At 34.9% G+C, this 17,826-nt stretch overlaps 1 protein-coding gene across 1 annotated transcript in view; it reads left to right on the forward strand.

The window, feature by feature from the left end:
- The window catches only part of ZNF831 (zinc finger protein 831), an 88,035-nt gene extending 71,027 nt beyond the window's left edge, over window positions 1–17,008 (forward strand). Inside the window, exons 5-6 of the mRNA XM_051976669.1 lie at window positions 10,059–10,174; window positions 11,617–17,008. Of these exons, the coding sequence (XP_051832629.1) occupies window positions 10,059–10,174; window positions 11,617–12,459 (959 nt within the window). The 3' untranslated portion in view covers window positions 12,460–17,008. The remainder of the gene's footprint in view (window positions 1–10,058; window positions 10,175–11,616) is intronic.
- The last annotated feature ends 818 nt before the right edge of the window (window positions 17,009–17,826 follow it).

The following is a 17,826-nucleotide window of genomic DNA, read 5'->3' on the forward strand; positions in this document are numbered from 1 at the left end:
GAAGAAACTGACAGCAGGTACTTTGTGCTGGTAAAGCCTACACCTTGATTCCGGTACATTGTTACAATGTTACACATCCTCTTTTTTGAAAGGAACATGAGCTTCTTTGCCAAAGTTAACCCTCAGGTCAACATTTTCAGCCCATGATTCATGAACGGACTCCCTGAGCACTATATGAAGCATACTTTAGTACAATTAAACCTACCACACTATCTGATCACTCTGATGAGGACTTGAGGATATCATCAGGCTATCTTGTGAAAAGACTCTCCTCTATGACTGTCAAAGCTTAATCATTCTCTAGCCATCTGAGTTGCACAAAGAACACGTTTTCCAAACCAGTTATAATAGCTTCTAATCATTTTCTAAATGAAGATGAACTTTTCCCTGCAGGGAATTTATTACTTAGTTTCCCTTGAGTCATCATATTGTTATCACTGGCTTCTGGGATCTCATCAAGTCCTTGGAATCAGTTGTGGTCCTCAGTCTTGCTAATTGATGTTCTTGATAATTTTCCTCACTCTCCCATCACCTTTCTTCATGAATAGACATAAGCCGCCTTTGATATCCCGAGAAACAGTAGGCAAGTCTCTGGATCACCCAGGAAAGTTCCCAACTCTGCTTGCTGTCCAGAGTGCCACAATTTTTCACTTTAGTCACAAGGAAAGCATTACTTCTCTCTTTCACATGTACATTGTGAAGGAGAACTTCACACCTTGCCAATATTTTCATAGTGTGTCCACAGAATTTTGTCATCACATGTCTCCATGTGGGAATCATTGAAGATGATTTTCAGTGTTGTCCTTCTTCAGCTCTACCTTTGAAGACGCTAGTTCTGCTTTCATTTTTTGTTGACCTGTAGCAACAGGATAGAATTAGGAAATAAAGCTCCCTCTGGTTGTTTACACGTTTCTGATAAACTTTGCATAGTGTCCTCATGACTTTTATGGAGTCGTTCAGATGAACTACCATTCATTTTAGCTTTAATAATCTCTTTTAACATTTCCACAGAATGAGAGACTGAGCTAATTATTCAGATGATGCCAGTGGCCCTTGGAGGCTCTGAATTGCTGTCTAAATCACAAGGAGAAGAATAAAAATTCCCTGTTATTGCCTGTCTCCTCAACACTTACTAAATTTCTTTGATTGCTCAGCACTATTATCACAGATCGTATTTGCATAGTTATTTGAAGTTTTCAGAGCATTTTGTTCACATTATTTTATTTGTTTCTCACAATAATTCTTGTGAAGTACACATTTATTTTCCTCCTTTAGCAGACGGAGAAACTAAGGGTGAAAAAGGCTAGATTTGGCTAAAAAAAGATGATTTGGCTAAAGTCACAAATTAGTACGAATCTAAGGTGGAACTCAAAACCAAGTCTTCCTCACTGTAAAAAAGACACACCAATCACTACTTCTATATACTAAAGCTTGTACCACTAGTCAAGTCAAGAAACATTTGTTAAACATATATTGTATGCCAAGCACTGTGCGTAGTAGCATTGGAAATACAAAGAAAGGCCAAAAGAAAGCCCCTTACCTCAAAGAACTCACGATTTAATGGGGAAGATAGCATGCAAACGATTGTATACAAAGAAGATATATACATATGGGAAAAATAGGTTTTAGTAGTAATTGCATTTTATCTGCATATCTGCTGCACACTCAGTCAATTACATGGAATGTAACTCATTCTTGTTTTAATTTGTATTTTTCTTGATGTTAATGAGTTAGAGCTTTTTATGTCTATAGTTTGCAATTCTGATTTTTAAAAACTTTTGAAATCCCATAGACATCTCATTATTCCATATCCCAAAACAAAACTTATTATCTTTCCTTTAAAATCTCCCTTCCTCCAAAATTTTGTATTTTTGTTGAGGGCATCACAATTCTTCCCATCTCCCAGGTTCATAATGTTAGTTAGTCTTGATTCCTCAATCTCCTTTATTCAATATGTCCAATCAGTTGCATCTTGCTATTTCTACCTCTGTAACATCTTTTGCATCTGTGCCCTACTCATGCAACCATCATCTTAGTTGAAGATCCCATAATCTTTTGCCTAGCTTCCTAATTGGTTTCTCTGATTCAAAGTTCTTGCCACTTTACAACTTCCTTTGCATCCTTTACTACAGAAATATCATATGCACGAACCATAGGCTGTAGCACTCCCAAATGTTGTGAAACCAAATTAAAATACAATTGGGAAATATTTTATTACAAATATATTTTCTTATATAGATTTTCTCTAGAAATAAAAATAATTTCCAAGGGAAATAACAACAATACCTCTAGTCATTTTATATATGTAAAAAATATGAATGTTCTGGATTATAAGGGCTAATTTCTAAGACTGGAAACATGACCTTTTCTGTCCATTTGCAAATTTATTGGTAAATTTTTTCTTTTTTTTTTTTTAATGTATGGCTTTCTAAGTCATTTAGTGGTCCCCATTTCTATTTGACTTTGACAAATGTCCACTATAAATGGTATAAATGGCTGCCAGAATGCTTTTCCTTAATTTTAGGTTTGACCATGTAAACTCCCTCCTTATTCAACAAACTCCAATGCCCCTGTGTTGCTCCTAAGATAAAAGATACATTCTTCTGTTTGATTTTTAAAGCTTTTTGAAACCTAGCTCTAACCTATTTTTTTTGCAGCTTCATTACTTACTTTCCTGTACTCTGTGGTCCAGCCAATCTCTTTTTCTTGCTATTCTTCTCTATCTTTACCCATTTCTTTCCTTTATAGTGGCCATTCCCAATACCTAGAATACATTGTTTTCTTGGCTTCAAAGTAAGCTTATTCCTTCAAGACTCACCTCTTGAACACCTTCAAAATTATTTTCCTTAAAGATGATTGATTGAGACTTTGAGGAAAATAATTTTGATTGATTTATCAATTGAGGAATAGCTTTTAGTATTATATTTTTGTAGCGATTCCCTCTATATTTGAATGCTGCAGAGTTGCTTCTATAGAATATAAGTTAAAGAGATATTCTATGAAGAAACTAGTAGTCGTTTTGTGAAAGAAATTTTTATGTACACAGCTGGAATACACTAATATAGTTTTCTAAAATGTAATTTTTGAGGGTTCCTTTAGTAGAGTGACATATATACCTACTCTTTTCTGGTGGACTGTCATCTTTATCTCCTATCAATATTTCATAATATATTTCCTTAATTCTTTCAGAATCCATTGTATATTTATGCCCTGCTACTGTCACTGCTTCCTCTCCAGCCATGTTTCATGAGGTATCTGCCTGAGACAACATGATAGAATTAACTCCTCAAACTTTTTTTGCCATTTTTCTCTATAAGGATGTTTATTTCTTTATAGTTTTCTATTCCCAAATTATGCAGATACCCCTATTAAAATTTACTCTTTTGCCAATTTATGTTAGAAAGATTATATTTACACTACCATAAAACTGAAGCCTTTCCAAGAGTCAAATGTGTTTCTTGTCCTTTCCCTAATTAACCATTAATATACTTTTTAAACTCTCTAACAATCTTTAAATATGCACATCTAAGCTGTTCCCACCATAACTCTCTGGGGAATTATACTTTGAGGATTGGAGCTGATATAACTGTTCTGTTGGTGTTGATGCCTCTTTCTTAGACTGATACTCATTTCATAATCATAAGATTGCTAAATATTGATGAAAAAGGAAGTTTCAGGAAAAGAATCCTCTTAGGTTTTCCTAAGACAGTTCTGTAATCACTAATCATCAACAAGACTAAACTTGCAGTTATTTTTTTCAAAGCTGAAAATTCTGTAGAAAAATATTTATAATTTTCTTTTTTTTCCTTAAAAGTATTAGGTGGGAAAAGATATCAAAGATACAGAGTTCACATAGAAAATACTCCAAGAATGTTCAAGAGTAAAGGGAACCTATGAAGACTAATAAAGGACCTTTCCTCACTAAAACCTATTCTCATATTCTATGTATTTTCATCCTCTTTCTCCTCATATTTATAAAATCTCTTCCAGAAAATATAGATATGTTAAGAACCATTTTAGAGGTAAACCATTACACCTGTCTTTCTTTTTATGCAAGAAATTCTTCTCATGTAAATGAAATGGAATATTGAAGATTGTGTTAGTATAATGGGATTTTAAAATCTTTAAATGATTTATTGAATGCAAGATAATTTTTTTCTTGTCAGGCTGTGAAGTCCTTGGTTTTTTTTTTTTTTTTTTGCCATTTTTCTCTATAAGGATGTTTATTTCTTTATAGTTTTCTATTCCCAAATTATGCAGATACCCCTATTAAAATTTACTCTTTTGCCAATTTATGTTAGAAAGATTATATTTACACTACCATAAAACTGAAGCCTTTCCAAGAGTCAAATGTGTTTCTTGTCCTTTCCTTAATTAACCATTAATATACTTTTTAAACTCTCTAACAATCAATAACAAGTCAATGGCAGATTTGGGATTTGAACTTGGATCTTGAGATTTCCTACTGCACCACAATTTCTAAGAAAGAACTGAACCACTAAGAGATCATTTTGACTGATTACCTTCCTGAGGAAGCTCATGAAAACATGACATGGTACTTCAGTGTGAAAAGAATATAAACATAATTAGAGGAAAAATGACAGCCCATCAAAAGCAAAATAAAAAAAATACAGAATTGGAGTCACTCTCATGGTTCCCCATCCTCTTCTTCCCCCTAGACTCTGTGTCTTCCTCAAAATATTTGCATACCAGCTTCCCTCATTCTTTTCTCTCACAATGTGTATTATTTTCTGAAAGTCCATTATAACCTAAAAGTCATATTGGTATATGTTTAAAGAAATAGAATTATTAGAATAATTCCTCATCTCTTTTTTTTTTTTGGGGGGGTAGAAATAAATGAGGAAAGATGGAAAGTTCTCTTACATTTCTTAGCATATTTCATAAAGCAGATTTGATGGAATTGCCCTCAGACAGTTTCAATTAAATGTTCTGTCTTTTAATTTTAAAAATTTCTGAAAATAAATACTCCTGCATTATTTTGTTTATAAGAGGATTGGGGGGACAGTTTCATATTTTAATTTCATAGTTTGCTCATATTTTTTCTCTGTTCTAAGGTTAATACTGTCATTTTTATTCACAACTAGCCTGGTAAATTATTGAAAAAATGTAATAAGCTAAAAGATGATTTTTGAGTAAAAGCTTAACTGAATTGCTTATAAAGGTTAGACTTTCTCAGTATTTTTTAAAGATAATAAATATGACTTATTTAGTCTTTTGATTTTTTTTTTGCTAGTTTCTTTCTTTCTCTTCTCCCCATTTTTTCTGCCCCATTCCCCATTTCCCTGAGTGCCTTAACTTTTCTTAGTTTTTATGTTTGATCTGGCTCACTTAGTACTGATGTGTTTGCGGTATAGCATCAAATGATGAGATTGAGAAGAGCAATAAACACCAAATGTTGGGATTTGGCACCAAATGTTGAGGATACAGTTATGTGAAGAATTCACAATGGCCTTTTTTCTGGCAAAAAAGCATTTTTATTTAAGAGAAGAGGTTATAGACAAAATGAAGAGATAAAATGGGCACTAGGAGGTTATATGAAATAGAATTAGGAGAGCATATAGTTAGCAAGGAAAGGGGTTTTAAGAATTAATGATGGAAAAGACATCATGAGGCATGGGGGAGGGGATGAGAAGGAAGATACCACCAGGCAGAACGCTGTGGCAGGCTAACCCAAAAGAGATTCCGTAAAGATGGAGTGGGCCCCAGACAGATTTATGGGGGAAATTTAATCTCAGGGGTTTGACATAATTAGGATTTTTCACTGGATACAGCAAGGCGAGGTGTACCCAAGACCTCTGCAGAGGGTAGGACTAAGAGACTGAACTGATCCCATCAGTGTCCTTCCTTACTTGCCCCAAGCAGTAACCTTGTCAATACTTCAGGTTTTCTCTACCAACCCTACCTAATTACTCAGGACTTCACCAGTACTTAATACTCACATTCCCAAAATATCTTTCATGCCTTCCTTCCCCATTTTCTTGAGGTTATAATAGATAAAAGAAGATGGAAGCCAATTTGTAGGTATTATTCTATTTTTTACCTACCACCCTCTTCTTTGTTTCCATGTTTGAATTAATCAGAAAACAATTTTTTTTCTCAAACCCTTTAATTAAGAAATACTGTTGAAGGGTTTCAGGAAATCTTGAGGAAAGATGAAAAGATGTCAAATACTTTAGCAAGTTTCAAGGAATGGACTTTTTATATTAATTTTAATTAAATCATTTATCTTTCTTTTTTACAAACTCCCCAAATAATTCTATATCTATTTTTTTTGGTGGGAGGGAACAATTTTTATTTTATATTTATCCAATTTGGCCTCATTATTATGCCATTTTGAAGCATATTTCCCCCAAAGAGCTTTAGATAATATGTCTGAGAAAAAATATTTTGACTCATTGCTTTTCTCATAAAAGAATACAAAATTAAAGAGATCTGTCTTAGAGATATTTTTCAAGTACAAGATTCATAAAAAATTATATAATTCTGTACAATTTTGTTAACATTAGATTTTTTTGTTCCTTTTTAATTTCTTAAACTTTGAGAGCCTGTTTTCCTTAATATTCATCTTTTGTTTTTTTCTACTTTGTTTTCCTGAGGTGACCAGTATTACAAAAGATTAATAAGTTTGGGCTAAACCCGAAGCATTTTCTACCCCACCCTTTGCTCTAATTGAAATTGATGACTCTTACTATCTTATTACTTTCTCTCAAAGAAACATTATAAATTATTTTCTAAAGCTTATTAAATAATGCTGTCCCAAGATTGTAATAGAGATATTTATTTTTATAAGTAGAAATCTTAAGTAAAGTTGAGAGGTATTAAAATTCCTTGACTCTTTAATACTTCAAGAATTTATGATTTCATCAGTATGAATACTATTTCTATCATCATAGATCACAGCCTTTCCATGAGTATTGGTCACTGACTATAGATAAAAACTGTCATCATGTGGTCAGTCATTTGGTGGTCTTTGTAATAACAACAATTAGTAGCATTATAAATGCTAGCACCAAATATTTACAAAGAACTTTATAAAGATTTACATAGATTAACTCACTTTATCCTTATAAAAACTATGGGAGGTATGCTTTTATTATCTCCCTTTTACTGATGAGGAAACTGAGGCACGGAGATACTAAAGACCTATTGGAAATTCTGCTTTTGGCTTCCTTATTTAATGAATATATGACCTCAAGTAAGTTATTTGACCCCACTGGAATGTACTTTTCCTCATTTTTAAAATGAGTAAGTTGGTAGAGGTAATTTCTTCAAGTCAGGCCCAACTCTAATTCCATGTTCCTGTGAAAAATTCCTCTGGGGAAAAAACCAAACCCTTCTCTTGGTATAGAGCAGACCTTCTTCTTTCAGTTTTCCTCCCAGAGTATTCTTTAAGTAGATTTTTGTTTTGGAATGAAAGAGATAAAATAGTCCCCAAACCAGCAGGAAATAGTTCTAAAATCAAGATTAGATGTTTTAATATCTAGAAATCTTGGAAAATAAAAAACTTGCCTACAAAGTCTTAACAAGCTTGCTTTACCATGAATTTGGAATTGTTAGCATTGTTGATGTACAATGAATAAATTCTTTATACATACAACTTATAAATAGCACCTCAGTCTTTTAATATGCTACACAAATACTTTATTCATGAAAAATGTAAAAATAAACTTCATTTTAACTTATCTGAATTATCACAAATATAGAATTCAAGAAGTCAAAATGAATTGTACTTAAGGAATGAATAACAAATGTTTCCTTCCTCTTCCCTCTCTCCTTCTTCCCTCTTTTCCTCCTTTCCTCTTTCTCTTTTCCTCCCTCTCTTTCTCCCTCCCTCCCTCTTTTTCTCCCTTCCTTCCTTCCTTCTTTCCTTCATTTCTTCCTTCCTCCCTTTCTCTCTCCCTTCCTTCCTTCCTTCCTCTCTTGTTCCCTTCCTTCCTTCCTTCCTCTCTTGTTCCCTCCCTCCCTTCCTTCCTCTTTCCTTCCCTTCCTTTCTTTCTCTCTCCTTCCCTTTCTTCCTCTCTCCCTCCATCCTTCACTCTCTCACTTCCTACATCCTTTTTTCTCCCTCCTTCCCTCCCTCCCTCCCTTTCTTCCTCCCTCTTTCCTTCCTGAATAAACTCAGTTCCTTTAACTGGCACCCAGATCGGAATACATCAGTACATATGAGGTCTTACAAGGGCAGAGAATATCAGGACTGTCACTTCCCTGTTTTTGAAAGCTGTCTTTCTGATGTACTCCAAAATTACATTAACTTTTTTGGTTGCCACATCATGCTGACACATATTAAACTTGTAATCCTTCAAAACCCCCAGATCTTTCCTCAAAAAACTGCCTTGTAATGCCTCTCCCCAATAATATACAATGATGTTTTAATCCCATGCTCTCCTTTGCAAACTTTTGAGTTTATCCTCTGCCCCAGTGAATAAGGAAATGACATTGATTTAGATGCAATCTATGGCCCAGGACCCCTTAACCTTTACTTTTGGGAGCTGATCCAAGAGAATTATTTTCTTATTTGTCTTTTCTACTCCAATCCAAAGAGTTTACTATAAGAGTATCTTCAAATGTACTCATGTCTAGATTTTCACAAATGTGAGTAATTATATCCTAAGACTCCACATAAGCATTCAGTATAACAAATGAAATATGACTAGAGGAGCTTTTTCATTCCACACAAAATACAGCAATCATAAACAACACACAGGAGGCCATAAGCAGATCCATAAAATAAAAGGCCCTCATAGTAGTTCTTCTTGGATGGAAATGAACTTGAGTTACTAAAAGGATAATTCCCAGACTTTTCAGTTAAACTTCAGTTTTTACCAAGGGATCACTATCATTCTTCCCTAAGATTTGTAGTATCCCTTGTGGTTTGAATTCTCTATAGAAGGGAGCCATTCTTTAAAATCATTAGATATACAACACCATTGAACCATTGCTATCTGCAAACTTGAATAAAATTGAGACGTGACAAAGTCCAGATCTCTTGCTTCTCTTTGTTATGGCTTTAACCATCACTACTCCTCTGCCATGAGACAATTCCATTTGTTTTTCAAGAGGCTCACTGATTAAGAAACTTTTATTTTCTTTATTGAAAGTATGATCTATGAACTCACATGTCAGAATCAGATTCATATCTAATTTGTGATTCAGTTTTGGTATTCAAATTTGGAACTAGTCTTGAGACAATCGCCAAAGCTAATGCTGCCCAAGAGATTTCCCTTCTTTGCTAGATTTTAGGATCTTACTATCTAGAAATTTCCCTTATCTACATTGGAGATCAGGGTTTGGGAATATTGTTCATGGATTCCCCTTCCAGCCCAACAATCAAGCATCTTCCTTGGGCTTCTACAGAAACTCTGTGTCCCTAACTATGGCCATCTCTTCATCTGGAGTAGTCTACTGTCAAGCACTTTCTTTATAGGCAAGCCCATGTTGCTTCCATTTGTTTTTCTCCATGATAGCAATTAACATTTCCTAGGGAAATGAGATTCTGAGCATGCTTAGGCTTGCTCCCACTTACCCAAAAATATTGCTGTGCTGCACTTTGTTCTATTCATAAAGAAAGGGGGAAAAAGCAAGAGTGGCCCACTCTGTTTCATAGGTTAACGGGAGCATAGGCTCCTCTGATGAAAGTCCTTTCTCTCTAGAATCCCAAATAACCAATCACTTTAGGGGAAGCCCTGATTACCCAATGAGAAGCTGCAGTTCTTTTAAAAAGTGGTAATGGTCTTGTCCATATTCTGTAGAGAAAGATAATCTCAAAAGATTATTTTAAGACACTGAAAAGATAATTAGGAAAATAAATATGTCGGGGGAACAACCCCACTACTCTAACCATCTTATTTACCTTAAAACTAAATAAAAATTATTCTATGATTATTTCAAACTTTTTTGGAGTAGATAATCTATAACTGACTTAGTATGAGTTGATATTGTACAAAATAATAAGATGATATAACTTCATCAAAGAATAAATCATCTAAGAAATCGCTATTCAGTTTGTTAGATGTCTGCATAAATCTGTTCTTTTTCAGGTCCAGATTTACAAGGGAAGTCATCTGGCACAATCTCAGAACTGTCACTTTGCTGTGAGGATGACCTGAAGAGTGAAGATAACAGCAAAAATAACTCAGGAAACTTTTCTCACAGTGTAAGTTCAGGAAGTTTTCAAGAAACAGGCAAACTTCACATGGAAGTAAAGTAGTTCAGAATGAGAGTCTGCGCAATGGTTGCCATACATCAGTGGTTCTGAAACCTTTTTTAGAGTAATGTGGCACTCTGCAGACTACTTATTCCATCTACTTTTGTTTTATGCCATAAGATTTCTTTTCTTTCTAAACTGGTCTTCATTTATTTATTTATTTTTTCCCAGTCAAAGACAGTTTATTTATTTAAAAAAAAACTTTTTATTGACAGAACCCATGCCAGGGTAATTTTTTACAGCATTATTCCTTGCATTCACTTCTGTTCTGATTTTTCCCCTCCCTCCCTCCATCCCCTCCCCCAGATGGCAAGCAGTCCTATACATGTTAAATATCTCACAGTGTATCCCAGATACAATATATGTGTGCAGAACCGAACAGTTCTCTTGTTTCACAGGGAGAATTGGATTCAGAAGGTATAAATAACCCAGGAAGAAAAACAAAAATGCAAGCAGTTTATATTCATTTCCCAGTGTTCTTTCTTTGGGTGTAGCTACTTCTGTCCGTCCTTGATCAATTGAAACTGAGTTAGGTCTCTTTGCCAAAGAAATTCACTTCCATCAGAATGCATCCTCATACAGTATCATTGTTGAGGTATATAATGATCTCCTGGTTCTGCTCATTTCACTTAGCATCAGTTCATGTAAGTCTCTCCAGTCCTCTCTGTATTCATCCTGCTGGTTGTTTCTTACAGAACAATAATATTCCATAATGTTCATATACCACAATTTACCTAGCCATTCTCCAATTGATGGGAATCCATTCATTTTCCAGATTCTAGCCACTATAAACAGGGATGCCACAAACATTTTGTATGCCATAAGATTTCATCAAAATTAGTGAGAAAAAATGGGGCTGCTTTTGATGAGAACAAGTAGTTTGATATTCCAAGGCCATTATTGATGATCACATTACAAAAATAAGATCTTTTACAAGATATCAACTCATAAATTGCTTGGAGGACTATCAATGAACTCAGAGAACCCTTTAAACACATTTGATATAGATAAAAACAAGTCTACTGAAAAATGAGTCATCAATGGTGCCTTACTGCCATGAAAAAGGTAACTTCAAAACTGGAAAAGAGCTTATTGGATATTTGAATATTTTAATTTATGATAAAGATAGAAATTATAAAATTACATCACCAACTTCCTTTACTACATTAATTAGTCAGCTTAGTCGGCTTTGCAGACATTAAAATACCATAAGTATTAGTTATTATTGTTATTAATAATATCTTGATTAATTATTAATCATGCAGTGCTTTCTGGATGCATTCAATGTTGTAGAAATCATTACTATTTTATTAGAATTATGTTGCTTTGGACTAGAATTTTCTGCACTGGTAGACATTTTAAATATTTCTATTTTTCTTTATTTCTTTCAGGATCTGCCTCCATCTGCTAGTGAGCATGGTGATCCCTCTCTTCAGAACACTACCACCACTTCAGAATTACCTCTGCAAACACATCGTGGTTTGGCCACAGCCAAGGCTGACTCTTTTGCATATGATAGTGGCCTCCACACTGGATTACTCTTGGGTTCTTCCCAACACGCATCGAAACACATTTCAACAGACTCAGCTTCAAAAAGTTACTTAGAGCCTTTGGGGCTCTCTTATTTGGATGCCAGGGGAATAATTCATCATCCTGATGCTGTCACATCTGGGTCTGCCATTTCTATTTCTTTAGGGCCCAACCCAAACAACAAAGCCCTGAGAATTCACAGTAATGAGTCTCAGGTCCAAGGTTCAGCTACAGCAGAGCCTTTGTCACAAAACATCCCAAACAGAGAACCTGGGGTAGTAGGTAAGTGTTGTTTGCCTTTATCAGAGAAACCCTCATCTGCATCAAGAGTGCCATGCTCAGCCTCAACGGGCACGACTGGAAAAACTCGACTGGAAGCACCAGTTTCAGGACTTAGTACAAGTAGTGTACATCAGGTGGCAATGAGACCCCAGACATTTTTTTCTACCAGTAGCTATTATAGCTGTGGGGAAAAGCAGGGAACCTGCACAGGTGGAAGGGATGGTAGAAAAACCCAAGAAACTGGAATGGTCACAGTTAAAGAGAGTATCGTTGCTGCTGGTCCTGGAGAGTCCTCAGATCTCTCTGGAGTAGCTTCTAAAACCCTCAAGAAGAGGAGCCTAGAAGGGATGAGGAAGCAAACTCGAGTGGAATACAGTGACACCAGTAGTGATGATGAAGACCGCTTAGTTATAGAATTGTAGAGACTCTAGAAAACAGACCAGTGATTTTATATATATATATAAAAAGCAGGGAATAGAAATACTGACAGACATAAACGCCACTGAGCTGTTAGGAAAACCGAATTTCTCTCAGAGTGTATCTTAAGATTCGAAAAAGAAAACCTCTAGTAAGCTAGAGACTTATTATTTTCCACTGTATGGCTCTAGGTGAAATTAATGCAGAAATTTAGTTCTCTAAAGGCAACTTTGCTTCAACAAGGTAGTCATGAAATTGTTTCTTAACAGGATCTGTAAATATTCTCTGTATTTTACCTCCCTTCTACATTAAGAGTTTCTTTATATCCCCTCTTTCCTTTCTCTTTTGAGTTTTCTCAATCCTTTGCTCCCTAGAAGGGGCATCTTGACTGTTTACAAGTATCAAAGTCTATAAAATGTTGGGGGACCACTTTCCTCAGCCAGTGAGGGTCATGTTAAAGATGAGGAAGATCAAGTAGACTACCCCTAGGGTTTTTGGATAAATGAGTCATATCAAATGGGTATCAGGGATTTAGACCTACAAAGGGACCTGAGAGATCATATCTGAACCTCTTCATTTTATGAATGAGAAAACTGGGGCCTAGAAACATTAAATGACTCATCTAGGATCACATCTAGGTGGCAGAGTGAGCATTCAAATCCAGGTCTTCTGACTCCAAATCAAGCTCTGTTTCTGTTAAAACACAGTCTCCCAGTTCTGGATAATTGAATTCTGATTTACACAAATCCCTGAAGTTTGATTATCTACTCTTTAGTGGAAATTGAAAGATACTCCAAACATATATGATATTTTGAAATAATGATCATTTAAAAATGTTGCATAAATGACCAATGCTCATTTATAATCAAATAATACAACTATGCTCTGCTTTTGTGGCTGGCATCTTTTCTGCTGAGAACTTTAAAAATCCTTGATTTTGCAGTAATTCTTTGAGAGCACTGACATTTAAAAGGTAATTGGGGCAGTTTTCGGCAATGAGCTTGGGGTGGGGGGAAGAATAGGATAATATTATATGATTCTAATTCTATTTTTGTCATGTTGTGGTCAATTTCAGTTAGATTGTCAATATCCCAAGCTTAAATCGGTGCTTTTGTTCATTCAGGAGAAAAGAATTTTAGATTTCCCCCAGAAGCATGAAGGATACAAAACTAAATGGCGTTGGATGCTGTTTTAAGTTTTAGTCATTTTATTTTGAGAAGTTTCCTATGAATTTTACTATAAAGTAAATCTCTTTATATTATATAAATCAGACCAGAAACAGATTTTTAAAAAAATTTAACCCTCGTAGCCATAACATGACTCAGACAATAAAATAACAAGCACATGCCTGAATATAGATTTACTATATTCTTAGTTTATCTAGTTTAAATGGGATAGAAATGTTTGAAGAGGTTTGCACAGCTGTTATAATTTTATACTTGCCTTTGGTACGATTTTGTACTCTTTTGAAATTTATATTGTAGGGATCTTTTGGGTTTATTTTCTTGTAATAATGCTCATATGTTAGCTTATGCATCAGAGGAAAGATGAAAATTATAAATATCTCATATATCTGATGGTAATGTTGTAATGGATCTTAGCTCTTGTCTATGTATAGTCAAATTCTAGTGAACTTCATTTGAATTATCTACTTCCAGAATTACTTATCTCACCTTTCTCTGTTGTTCACATTATTATGTAGTCAGTTACTGTACTAGAGAAGGCATGCTTAACTTTAGTATTAACTCAGAAAAATATTTGGGAGATCATTCATATGACCTTGGACAAGTTATTAATTGGTCAACTTCTCTGCTCTTCAGTTTCCTCATCTGTAAAATTAGGAGGTTGGACTAAACAACCTTTAAGTTCCCTTTCAGCCCTAGATCTGTGGTCCCATAATCTGGAACTATTTATACTTGGATGCTTTAAAACTGCCTCCCTTACTACATATTGCCCCTCCCCCAATGCCTTTCTGTTCTGTAGAATTTTCCTTCCTATAATTTCATAAATTTTTTAATCACTCACCATCTCAAAACTAAATATGATCTTTGAATATCTGGTCAAGTACCATCTGGTTGTTCAGGAGGGCTTTTTTGTACCCAGTCTCCCCACAGCTGCTATTGTTAATCCTTCTAAAGTTATTTTCCATTTACTCTGTATTTATCTCTTATGTTCTGATTTATATACATTGTCTTCCACTTTTAAAATATAAGCTTCTTGAGGGCAGGGACCATTGTGTTTTTTTGTTTGTGTCCTCAGCCTTGGCATAGTGCCTGGCATATAGTAAATCCTTAACAAATACTTGTTGATAGATCTGCTGTAATCTTTCCTCCATCAGCATGAACAATTAAAAATTGACTCTTTTCCAAACATGAATTGAATGGTGTTGAGAAATGCCAGAATGTGGACATCTTTGATGACTCATTCAACACAAAAATCTGAATTACCCTAGCAAAAAAAAGACTGTCCTGAAAACATTGCCATAGGAAGAGAATTCTTTGTTGTGCCTATTCTACCTGGGCTTCTGCTGAGACTCAGTTAGATAGCTGGGTCAGAAATGCAAATATTATGTCACCAAATGGTAATGACTTCAGGACTGAGGTAAAAAAGTAATTATTCCATCAGCTAATTTTGCTAATAGTCTCTTGACTCATTCCTCAAGAATAAGTATGAATAATGTGTTCCAGTAATTGAGAATTCAGGTTACATTTAAAAAACTTGTTTTCTCTGTTTGGAGAGGGAGGGGAAAGGGCTCTGTAAAAATTCACACAGGTATTAAAAACATTCTTGCAAGTGTACCTCACTGTGTACAATGTATTTCTAAAAAGCTATGTTTAAACTGATTTTTTTTTGTAAATCCAGTTATTTAAAATATTGTATATGGGGGGTATATAGAGAAGGGCTTGTTATTTAAATTTTATGGTGAATTCCTTTTGTAAAGCATTCTTTTGTAAAAATGAATAGCCACTCTAATTTTTAAAATCTGAGCTTTCCTGGTTTTGTAAATCTTGATTTTCATATATCCGTTTGCTTAAAGTAGAATGTACCTGTATTTGTATTGCTTGACATATTTTATATTTTAATGGCAGGACCTGAGCTACAGCCTCAGCTTTTGGTCATTAAAAGTTTTTTTTTTTTCAGATATATTTGACTGACATGGGTGATTATGGCCAAAAATAAATATATAAATCATCACCTGTTGGCCAACCTTTTGATGAAGAGCACTTGGGTTTAGTCAGTCCGAGACTGAACCCCCATCCAAAACCTTTTCCATCTTGAAGGGAGTTATTTGCCAGAGCTTGCACTTTTCTGGCAAATGCTTCTAGAACTCAGGCTTATTCCTCACTCCCTAAAAAAGTCATGGAAGGATAGATTCAGTAGAGGATCTATAAATCAAGGATCCATCTGTAGAAATAATCCTTAGATAGCAAAGATAAAGTAGGGGAAAACAGACTGCCCAGAACCTTGAGTAGAAAACTCAAAATTATTAATGACTTTCATTGTGGCTATAGGGAAGTAATTTAGCCCATCTGGATCCTGGATGAAATGGAGAGCAGCTTTTTATTTTGTCATAACTTTTCAGATTCCTGAAGTATATAATCAGTGATACTGAAACTATTGATGTGATTGTGCAAGTTATTTGACCTCCCTCTGCCCAGCCTGCTCCTTGGAAGGAGTCTTGGGCACTAAATAGACAAGCCTTATTTGAGATCTGTTTCCAAATTCCCATCAACTACTTAGAATGAATCCATGATTTATTACTAATTTTTTTCACCTTGCACTTTGCATGAGATTCTCTTAACGCAGCAGATGTTTGTAGTGAGAGAAATTGTGGCATTATTATCTACTTCTGGCAAAATTGAGTGTGGCAGAACAGGAAATGGTTAGTTTAAACCTAGGTATTCCTGCAGCACATATGTCACCCGTCTTTATTACATACAGTTGTTTTCTGCCATAGATTTTAGTGAGATACTATAAAGAATTTTCTGAAAAACTCCATACTTTGAACACAGACCTATTTCTCATCACTGTCAGAACTCATGAAGCATGAAGTCATGTCTTAGAGATTTCTGCCCATATTTCAGCAGTTATTTGTGAATTTTGTAAAATGCAGTTGTTAGGAACAGCATTGAATAGTATGTATCACATTGGGTCTGAAGTAACCAACTGGGTTCAAATTTTACCTGTGTGACAGTCCTTTCACTCTTGTGAGTCTCAGGCAACTTTTTAAGTTCTATTTACTATATTACAGACCAGTTTTGTACTGATTTATAAGGCCAGATATCTGGCCCTATTGAGTATTGGAAAATTTGAACACATTTTTGCACCCTTAGGAGTACGAGTAGATTTGGGGGTAGGGGAAGACGGCCACCTGCAACCTCAAGGAGAACAAGGAGACTTGTTTAATATGCAGGTACAGAACTCAACTACAGTCTGTTGATTGTTCAGAATCAGGGAAGCCACTGACTTTTTTGCAGATTGTTGGAATTTATTCTTCTTTATATTATTAAATTATTTTGTTTTTATAAAATAAAGTTGGAGATTAAAATGAAACTGTGTGATAAGTTTTCAGTGCCTAAGAATTATTGTCAAGAATTCTTTGTGGTTAGTAAGCATGCACTCACACACAGCCCAACATATCTTCACCCCTTTCAATTTAAACCTAACTTTTACATTACTAAGTGTAGCTGATCTTGGAAACCACATGAGGGCACTGTCGACAATAGAAAAATATAGTCTTTATCCATTGAGGTTAATGTTTGTTTGACAATATTCATATGATTTGGTAGTGATGCAAAGCATTTTTAATTTAAAAGGTTTTCTTGAAGGCTGAATTCCTTTGCTTTTTTTGGGGGGAGGGTAAGAGTAAATTTAATTTACATGCCCACAATCTTAGTCCATCTTCCTGCCTTTTAAAAATCTCTTTTGAAGTGAACAGGGATGAAAAAGCTGAGGAAAACCAAATTTAGTTGTTAATTACTAAAGGGCATCAATAGTCTTTTTTTCATACTAATCAAACTTTCTCCCAATAATAATCTAAGGAAATTCATCCTTTGTTTCTTCTTTAATGCAAAACATTTCTGGGGAAATCAGCTCCACCTCCTGTTAAGCAGTGGAATTTCCTTAGTTTCCAAGAATATGGGATGGTTATGGGGGAAGGGAAAGTTATGGGGTGTTTGGCAAGGGAGGGGAATAGTATGGGGTGATCAGTTCCTTCAGTCAAACTTAGTTCTTTGTTAACTAACATTCCATGCTGGGCCACCACCTCCGCACATCTACCAAACCCAAGGGAATGATGTGGGATTTTTTTTTAAAAAGTGAATGTAATTGGATCTCCCAGAAAACCATACTCAGAGTTTCATGTTGAGTCA

The sequence above is a fragment of the Antechinus flavipes genome, chromosome 2 (genome assembly GCF_016432865.1).
Source record: "Antechinus flavipes isolate AdamAnt ecotype Samford, QLD, Australia chromosome 2, AdamAnt_v2, whole genome shotgun sequence".
Taxonomy (NCBI): domain Eukaryota; kingdom Metazoa; phylum Chordata; class Mammalia; order Dasyuromorphia; family Dasyuridae; genus Antechinus; species Antechinus flavipes.